Source organism: Drosophila mojavensis, unplaced genomic scaffold, assembly GCF_018153725.1.
Source record: "Drosophila mojavensis isolate 15081-1352.22 unplaced genomic scaffold, ASM1815372v1 contig_36, whole genome shotgun sequence".
NCBI lineage: Eukaryota > Metazoa > Arthropoda > Insecta > Diptera > Drosophilidae > Drosophila > Drosophila mojavensis.
The window spans coordinates 5,298,699-5,309,546 of NW_025318858.1; the positions used below are offsets into that span (position 1 = coordinate 5,298,699).

Sequence of the window (10,848 nt, forward strand, 5' to 3'; positions counted from 1 at the left end):
TGCAGTTCAATGGTGTATAAAATACGTGGGAATTGTCTAAAATGTATGTGAGATTCTCTGTGCGAGATTTTACTTTCCTACTTACCTAGATCTGCTCAAGGATTCTATGTACGAGATTCTGTCCAATATGTCAATACTAACTTACTCTAACTATGATATACATAAGTATAAACTTTAAATTCGAAGATTATGTTATATTTTTATTTAAATGTAGTAAAAATAAAACCAATATACCCTTTGTCCATATACGAATAAGTATAAAAAGCAATTAAATATCGTAATACTCAATAGAGTTATCACTGATGATCTACTTCCAAGTCAAATCCTTCGTATCCACACATAATTCGAAAGGCTATATACCCCTTTTCTAGCCTTGAACGAGTATGGAAAACCATAACAATGTGGCGCACTCTTCGACGGCTTTTCTTTTGACTACGTGTAAAATTGAAAAATGCTCGAGTAGCCAACAAAAAAAAAAAAAAATGAAAGAAAAACTACAACAAAAAGCCGCAGGAGCAAGACGAAGTGGTCGAACTCTCGCCTGTTGGCAATAATTGAAAGGGACAACACGTCGAGGCTAGGCTATTAGGTTCGCTGCTATCATTGCTCCTGGGACACGCCAGCAGCTCGTGCTGGGCTTGGCAGGGGCGGGCAGGGCAGCTAGAGGAGCAGCAGCAGGCGCAGCAGCTAATGGATTTCGATCCAAGCCGCATATTTATTTATATTTCACTTATTTATCTTTACTTAACGACAAGTACTTTAAAATTGTTGCCCCTGCAAACAGTGTAGGACAACATAAAAAAAAAAAAAGGAAAAGAATTGGAACTACAACAAAATGCTTACAAGCTTTTCGCACCGAACCTGGAAAATATGCAAAATAACTGTGAACAAATATTTCTAATATTTATTTAGTCGCTTTTGTATGTGTTTTGCCGCTTCACACGTTCGAGTACAACCCAATGATGCGAATGGAATCTGCCGGCACAATATTTCGCTCTCATTGTATATTTTTCACATCCAAAGGGTAGCAAGACTCTAGTCCCTTGTTCGTATCAAAGTAAATATGAATATAATATATATGTGTGTGTGTTTATATATATATATAAATGTAGATGTTGTATCGCATAAAGTTCTCTATGCTCTTTATAACTAGAAATACATGATTAAGTTAGTTTCTAAAAATATGAACTATGTCGATAAGCTCTGCGAATTTCGCATTTTTTACTCATTACTAATACACTAATTATTATTACTATATAATTACTCAGATATCAGATACATTTTTGTTTTCTCGAAAGTAAAATTTGTATTCCCCTGGAAAATGGAAATGAGCTGGTGAAAATGCGTGGCATACTCCATATAAGTACAGGGTGCTCAATTCTGTTTAGTTAATAGTTTGTAATCTATAATTAATAATTTATGTATAATATTGATTATTATTCCACTACTTAGACGTTCACTCTCTTTAATTTTATGATTACGAAACAAAAGCTAGAGAGTTGAGACTTGAAATCTATAATCCTATATAACAATCGCAGAACGTTCTTCGGAATCCATATACTTTATTGTTTATCGATATTAATTGGGCATTCATGTTCGTACACTCCAGATAAGCCAGAGACTTTTAATTACTACTACTTTTACTACTTAATTTTCGCTTATGAATACAAATAGTAGCTGAGTAGAGATTAAATATATATACATATTATGTATCTGTGTGCACGTATGTGAGTGTGCACATATATAAATATACAAGACATACAATAAACATACAATGATTAAAATAGTATCACTGCTAATCAAACACCCCCAACTAAAAAGTTTTTTCGTTTTTTTAATATGCATGTATTAGTTAAGAGATTAAGAGAAAACAATTCCATTAAATTTGAAAACATATATCAGGAATAAAAATAAACAATATATGTATGTATTTATATAACTCAGTTTTATCTTTAGTCTTGGCAGCTATCAGTATTTGCTCTGTTTGAATCCCGCGCAGCGCTCCCTGTGCTCTCGGAACATATTCCAACTGATAGTAAAACAGCATAAATTTGCAAATTGCTCTATATATTTTATACTCATTATATATTCATTATACTCATTATAAATTATTTTTATTTCCACCTAAGTCGTACGTATTTTACTGTACCATTTTTCAGTGTTCTAGAAGGTTGATTATATAACCTTCGATCGACCACCGAATTAGTTGCTGAGAACAATTGGTGCGTTGCATTTTTATTTGCATCTGCGATGCAGTTGTTGCATTGAGCCCTTAGGCCCTTTGCTTTGTAATCCAAGCAGCAGGACGCGTAGATATCATTCCTTATGACGTACCAGCGACGCATCAGATAATTGCATTTCGCCAAGTCCTGGACATCTTGAACGTGATCGCATGTGGGATCTGCGTTGATAGCAATTACTAACCCAATTACGACAAATCCCAAGTATGATTTCATCTCTGCAGAGATCATTGTGCACTGGCCAATCATTCGAATGGAACTAAAGCGAGAGAAGTAAGTCTGCTTAATGTATGTAAACTGAGCGCCGTTTCGTTAAGTTGACTCACTATGTGAGCTTGCTAAATCGCTCAGTTCCTCTGCCTTGTTCGTTAAGCTCTCTCAGCTCTGTCGGACCCAAGCCTGTGTCCAATTCGATATATCGCTTCATGATATATCTACATAGTTAAGCTGAGTTATTTTTAAACTTGTGTTTTTTTTTTAAGAATACTCTTTACTAATTTAATTCAATTAAATTCAATTTAGATCCAGTTTTGCGACAAATTTCATTTAATTTTCTAAGCTTTTAATTTGTATATAATTAATATGAAAAATTTATTTAGTGACTCTTCAGGTTTAAAGTTGATATTGTACATTCAGCTGAACCTAATCTTAGATTTTTCAAATTGAGCATAGCTTTTCATTAAGTTGATTCACTATTTGCAGTTTCAAGAGTTCGTTTATTCTATTTCGAAATGAAAAATCAATAGTATAGCAATTTATATAAATTAAATCATTTTTTTTTCTATTCTATAGCTTACAATTGAATCTTGATGCACGTGCCTTGGCTCTGGAGCCAATCCTGCTGCGTGCACAAAGCCCAATACAATTCAGCAGCAGTAAGATTGTTGAGCTCCCAAAGGGTGCGAACCACTCAGTCAGTCCTTGGAAACGTTCTCCCTTTCATATCCGCATCCGCATCCGCATTCGCACCGGCATCCGCATTCAGAGAATCCCCAATTCATATTCGCTCAAGGCCATGGACAAAGGGTGCAGGGTGCAGAGACTGGGGACAGCCCAATGGGTTTTTCTTGTTCTTGTTCATTCATAATAATTTTTATTATGGGTCATTGGCCATTTGTTTAACGCAGCACACACACACACACACGCACATTTGCCTGCAGGTTTAGTTCAGGCCAGGCCCATTTCATTCAGCACATCTATTAGGCCAAATGTATTCTGGCTCTGGACCTTTTTGTACCCTGGCCATTGAGTGGGCCATAAAAAGGGTTGCATTATGTCTTGCAACAGACATGTAACAGGTCTCTACTGAATACCAATGGAAAAATTGTATAAATTGATGCTCAAGTTTTTTCGTCAATATTCCAAAAACTGAAGAAATATTCAAATACTGTAGAAAAAATATACAAAATAAATAGAGAATATTCCAGCAATTTTTAAGATGTATAAGAATAAATATATTAAAATCAAAGAAATAAATATATTAAAATAAAAAAAATAGACATATTTTAAAATTAATTAAATAAAAATTGATAATGTACAAATTAGTAAATTAAATAAATATATAATATATATATTTATTTATTTATTTAGTTACATTTATATTTTATAAAAATAACAATTTTCTATATTTAAAATTAATAAATGAGCATACAAAATTAATTGAGTAGAAATTGTATTCATCAAATTTAAAAGTTGTATATATAAAATATTTTTAATCAAATATTATCAAAAATAACAATAAAATGGTATAGGAAATATAAAATAATTACTTTCAGAGACTTCATTAGTTAGTTTAGTATTTAGTTTAGTATATTAGAGTGATTTAGAGATTTAGTAGTCGGCATTAAGTAGCAAATAGAATAACTTCTAGTCGAGCAATACAGCCTCGCTCACATTTGTTCTTTTTTCAGTTCCTCATGCCGCTTATATTTCGATGGTTTCTTAATTTTTTTTATTTTTTATTTTGCATATTTTTGTATTATTTGTTTTATTTATGGGACTTGGGCGCTGATAAATGGCTCGGCCCGCTGTCCCATGCTCGCCCTATCAACGTGTTGATGTGATTTTTTCTATGCAAATTATATCGACACAGAGGCAAAGACAGAGGCACAGAGAATGAGAGTGGGAGTGAGAGAACGAGAATGAGATGAGATCGATGTGGGTTGCAAATTGATAGATGGGCTGTCCCGCAATATGAGGGCTTAGCAGCTGCAAAATTATTACGCCTAATGGCTAGGCGAAGTGTTCACTTGTTAAATATTTATGAATTTATATATATATACATATATATTTAAATGTGTATGTGTATTTATGTATGGTCTATGGGTAACATCAAAATTTCACAGCTGTCAGCTGCTCGCTGCTAACTAATGCATTTAATTAACACTCTAATGCAATTGATGGACCTTGATTTCGTTTTAAATTTAGTCTAAAAGCTAAATGTGTGTATATAAATATTTTAGCTAACTTTAACTGTACTGTAATGCAAAGGAATTTATAGTTATATATGTCAAAATATATGTATAATAATATTTTAGATGCGAGCTAACTTTAACTATAACTATTACTGATATCTGATCCAATCACAGACGCAATCCAATTTATGGATATACAGTCGATTCCCCATAATTCGAAATGGCAAGAGGATCAGTTTTTATACCCTGAACCCATTGAAAATGGGAAATCAGGGTCTAATGGTTTTGTGAAAAAGTATGTAACGAGCAAAAGAAGGCGTGGCAGACCCCACAAAGTATATATATTCTTGATCAGCGCGACGAGCTGAGTCGATATAGCCCTGTCCGTCCGTCCGTCCGTATGAGTGCGTCGATCTCAGAAGTTACAAGAGCTAGAGAGCTGAAATTTGGCATGATACTCGTGTGTACGAGTTTGCTTTATTTTTTCGATAAATCATCCGATAACTTTTTTATCGAGAATAATCGAAAAATTGATTTTGTTTTTTTAGCCTAATTTGAACATTATATATATACATTTTAACCATATGATTACGCTCTGAAAGTTTCATTAGGATCGTATGTCTACAAAAGAAATTATTCAACAAATAAAATTCTCACACAATCTCCCACACTGCAGCGCAGCCGAAGCGCAGTCGCTGCTTACTGCGCAGTCAGCAGACCGCATGATATACGTGTGAGTGGATGCATGTGTATGTATGTGTGCATAAAAATGAATGATTAGAATAACAGCTTAGAGGGATCAGGGTATCTCCTAGTCGAGCAGTCTCGACTAAAGCATTCTTACTTGTTTGTTTTCGATTTACACATAAATTCTAAATATCGAGAATTATCGATAACGATTTTTTTTCGAGACGATGAAACTTGCGGGGTATAAATTATCGAGACTCGGCTGCATTTACATTTAGTTGATGATTATTTTATATGCCGTAGGCATTGCTCAAATCCGAATTAGTTTACTAACCGAACGAGATCCCATATACTATAGAAGCCAAATGTAATTGGCCTGCCTCGTGGCATGCCACGAATAGGCGCTGACGCGAACTAAATTACATTCAACAGCTTGACTCCGGAGTTCCGTTGAGAAGTGTAGAGGTTAGGCTACTGGCCGCTGTTGGCTGTTGGCCGGTGGCTGCTTAAAAGCTTTGCATTAACTATTAAACGCAACTTTTGTTGCATAACGGTCGTCCAAGGGTAGGGGTAAGAGGCCGTGTCTGATGCCCGTTGAACAAATGCGAGACAAATAAAACGTAAAGTGAGCTCGGGAAATTGGTGTCAGCAAAGCGCCTGCGGCCCGAGACTCAACAATGGAGCGATGCAAATAAAAGTCGATCTAATTTATTGGAAAGAGAGAAAGAGAGCGGCGAGTAGGCTTTGCTCTGATGATTTGCAACAATAAATTGTTGGCCAATAAACGTTGGCCTGGCTTTCGCTAAATAAATTTTTATTTATTTTAGCCTTTACGTTTAGACAAAATGCTTCGGCTTGCAGTGTTTCGTGTTTCGTGTTTGCTGTTGCGTCAGTTTAAAAAATTCATTCGTGCCTGAGCAAAAAAACATGGGAGAAATGGTCTCATAGGGAGTGATTGACTAGCAGATACTGCGACTTCTGCATGGGAGAGTACTGAGAGTACTTTAGTCCAGTGAGCGAGACTAGAATATACTGCGACTTCAGCAAAGAGTGAGTAATTAAATCGGTCTATACTTATGTTATACACATTGAATAGATGGTCGGACATTAAAAAGTGCCTGACTACCAGATACCCTCACTACTGCAAAGAACTGTTTCTGCAACCTTTTATATACTTTTAGCTCATTAAGAGTGCTGCGATTATTCTCAATATTATATACATTCAATAGTTTACATTGACCTTAGTTATTTTCCTGATCACAAACATATATAATTTATGTTGCCTGCCATAGGTACTTCCGATTTTTACATCCACTCTCGCCACTCTATCATACCCACTTCCCACTTTCCACAGCTTCAGGGTATTGAAAATAAAGCAAACAGCTTAGAAGGCAGCCCCTCGACCCTGCCACCCGCCATAGCGATGCTTCAGCTGTTCGCCAGCCTGGCAGCTGCCGGGCGCACTGCTATAAAATGCAATCAGCTGCAAGGAAAATGGGTTTTGCCTCACCTGGTGCAGCATGGAGCGAGCAGCGAGATGGCAGTGGCCAGGTCGTTCCACTTCGAGGGCCACTCGCATGGCATAAATTAGAGTGCAAACAGCAAAGCTGAGCGCCGAGATGCCAGACATATTGCGGCAGCTAAGGCTGCTGCCGTATGTCCTTATGCAGGCAGACAAGCGCAAGTCCTTTGGACACGAAAAGAACTGGCAACATGTTGCAAATTATGATTATAAGTCACTTAATGGCAGTTCCGCAAATGGCATTACGAGAGCTCTTCAATATGCAGTCCAACTGATAAATTGATTGATTTGCTATTGAGGCTGCCATAGAAATCCAATTCAAAAACTTTAAGGCTTTGCTTGTCTCGTCATGAATTCCCTAAACAATAAAAGATTCTAATGAACAACTTTTCATGCAATTTAGCTTCTGTTTCAACAGCACAAGCAATTGATTACAATTAAATATAAATCGATAGCCAAATGATGTGAATTTTAGTGCTTTAATCAATAACTCATAAAGAGTGAAATCAAAATGATCTACGTTTTGCTCTAATTGCTGCACAACAAGCGAATTTGCATTGAAAACTAATATTGCTTTCATTAGATAGTTGTCAATGCAATCTCAGCAGGCTCTATGCATTCAATGAAAAACAAAAAGGAAAATCCAAAACAAAACTGCCAACAGAAAACGGAAAAACAGAAAAAGTTGTGGATTGGCATTGAAATTGCATTTCATTTTTCGTTCATCAAAATCGGGTCTGATATGCATAAAAGAATATTTTAACCGAAAACTTTTCAATTGGTTCGCCAGCTTTCAAAGTGCCTGGTCAACTATTGTTATATATAGACATGCATATATACATAAATATATATGTATATATAGATAGAAAAAAAAATCGAATAAAAAAATGCAATTGGTTTTTTATTTTCTGCGAATTGACAACGAAAGATTTTTGATAAAGTTTTTGGCTTTGTCGGAGCGAACTTTATTAAAAACTCGAGAGAGTGTGTCGTGTGTCAGCCAGCTAATATTTTATTCATTTCGATTTTTCGCACGAACCGATAAAATAAATAAAAAACCGAATGGAAATAATAAAAATCTGCAATTTTAGCTATTGTCCAAAATCGTTGAAGTGTGAAAATGGCTCACAGTTAGGCTACGGGCTTTCATTTTTGTCACCATCAAAAATAGTTGAATGCTTCGTAAATAATAAAAAACCAAAACTAGCAGCAGGAAAGAAGAATCATATAAGAATATTATGCTATTTTTTATGTATATTGCTGATTTACATTATTTATGCATAATAAAAAATTAAATCAACTGAAAATTCACTGAATTGATATTAATAAAATATATACAATTCATTTTTAGTTAATAAATTAATAAAAACCGATTTCAGCTTTTAAAAAATAATTAATTAAAATAAAAGTAATAAATGATAAATATTTTAAAATATTTTATACCATAAAAAAAAATCAAAATATTTTTTACACGACTTTACTGTCCACTACAAAAATCGTTATAAAGATATATACAATATATATGACTTTATTTATTTAACTAAATTTGTATTTATTGTATGTAACAATTATTTATTTATATATTATACATAATAAAATTTATATTAATAAAATGCATTATAATAATTAATTGCTTTGTAGACTTTAATATGTAAATAACACATTTATGTAAATCATTGGTAAAATAATTATTAGATAATAATAGTAGAACTAGTAGTAAAATAGTAGTAGTAAAAATGGTAGTAAATAATAATAGTAGTAGTAAAACAGTAGTAAATAATAATATGTATGTAAAAATAATGTTGTTTTTTTTTAAGTAACGCAAAACATCATTAAAAATACATATTTTTATTAAATATTCTATTAAGAGTAAGTGGAATATATTCGTGTCCCATAAATAAGTATATAAGTAAATATATAACATATTTAATCAAGTTTTGTAAAAATTTATTTTGCTGGCGCTTTAACTGAAACTGAGCTCTTAAATAATGTAAATTACTGAAGCAAATTGCATTTGACATGAGTTGTCTTTGTCATTGTTTGGATATGAATAGTGGGGACACCCACACGCAGATGGATTATAGAGCTCGTATAGCTGTTTAACATATGCTATTTATAAGTAAATGCTAAAGACCAAAGTTAGCTTTCAGTTAATGGCAAACAAATTTCCGCGATTTTCCTTGTAGCTGACAACGGCCTATGGCAACAAGCAGCTGTCAGTCAAAAGTTTGAGCAGAGAGAGCAGAGAGCCAATCGTCTTTGACTCTGCATATGATTATTACACACACACACACAGACGCTCAACCACTTATATAGCCAAATAGTTAGACAGATAGACAGACCTTAAAAGTTTGTTGGTTTGTGGAAAAAGTTGCTCAGCGAACGGAGCCGAAAAAGTTTTTAAGCGCAGCAGTTGGCTAAAATGACGATGGCTGGAATCCTGAGCTGTGCCACAGATCACAGACCGCAAGAGCTAAAAATCAAGAACTTTAACTTAATGAAAATGCAATATTTGTCTTAACAAGAATGAGCAGCCGTCTTCGCCTAACCGAAGATTTATTGCTCTAAAGAAAATGTTATATTAAAAATGTTTCAAACATTTATCAAGAGTTATATCTAATAGCAGAGCTGATACAACTCTCCGAGTAGAGTATCTCAACTTTTCGTTGTCTGCTGCAAATTTATGCATTGTGAGACCAGAATCAGCCCAGAATCAACCAAGATTCAACCCAGAGCTTGTTTATACTGAAATTGAAACGCAGCAAGTCAGGAGCTGATTATTTTATTTTATATTCCCACTTCGGGATTCAGCATTAAATTAACGTAATAAAATTCGAATGACAAACAAACGAAGGAAGTCTAACAAGGCGAAACGCAAACCGAATCTATTCAAGTGCCGCGCCCGCAGTCTTGATCAACTGAAGAGATGGGAGTATCTGCGCTTTCAGTCCGCCCTCAATGCGGCTGCCAATTTGCACAAGGAGCTACAGTCCACTGCCAGACCGAGTGACGATCAACTGGGCATCGATCAGAGCCTCTTAGAGAACCGCTTTACCTGCGCCTGTCTGATGCTCACACTAATGCTCATTAGCTTTATGCAAGGCACCTACTCCGCCATAAGAAGAAAATTGGGACTCAAGGCAAAGCCTCAAGTGAGTGGATCAGGAAAGCAGATGAATTGAATTTAAATTGCAATTTTTAGTGTATACAAATTTGATGATTTATATTAACCTTTGGTATTTTTGCTATAGAAAAACCAAATTTGTATATTTATGTATATTTATAAGTACTCAATATATGTATATATAATTTGAGTTCATCACTGTCATTCAATACATTAGCCGACACACAGCAAATGCTCTGGTGATTAAATTATTCAGCATATATCATTTTACTTATCACACTCAATTAATTAGACTCGACAACCAATTAATAATTATTAATATTACAATCGACACACATCAGGCAAATATATATGTATATGATGATTTCTAAAGGTTTCAAAGTTCAAAGCAGCCAATCTATCAGATATATGCATATACACACATACACCCACATAAGTATGGGCAAGTTTAAACTATTAAATAAATTTATTTTTTTTATTTATTCCTAGTCAAGGAAAAATTGAAGCCTTCGAAATTATAACATATATCATATATATTATAGAAACCCACAACAAATACAGACTAAGCATATTTTAAATAATAAGTAAATGGAATTTAGTTTTTATGGTATTCATTTCTTAACTTTAAATTATTAATTAATAATTAAATAGAATTTATTCAATATAATTTAAGCCTATAATATTTAAAATATGTACTTAAACTTTTCACTGGCTTATATATTTGACTAGACCGGATAGACGAACATGGCTATAGACGAATATGGCCATATGTACTTTATGGGGCCTGCCAGGCCTTCTTCGACCCGTTACAAAATGAAAACCGAAATTTACATTTTTAATGGGTGCAGCATAAATATATAA

General features: G+C 34.1%; 1 protein-coding gene across 1 annotated transcript; it reads left to right on the forward strand.

The window, feature by feature from the left end:
- The first annotated feature begins 9,599 nt into the window (after nt 1-9,599).
- LOC6576008 lies at nt 9,600-10,848 on the forward strand. The gene is made up of 2 exons (XM_002001976.4): nt 9,600-10,015; nt 10,717-10,848. The coding sequence occupies exons 1-2, from the start codon at nt 9,701-9,703 to the stop codon at nt 10,723-10,725; spliced, it is 324 nt and encodes a 107-aa protein (XP_002002012.2). The 5' UTR covers nt 9,600-9,700; the 3' UTR covers nt 10,726-10,848.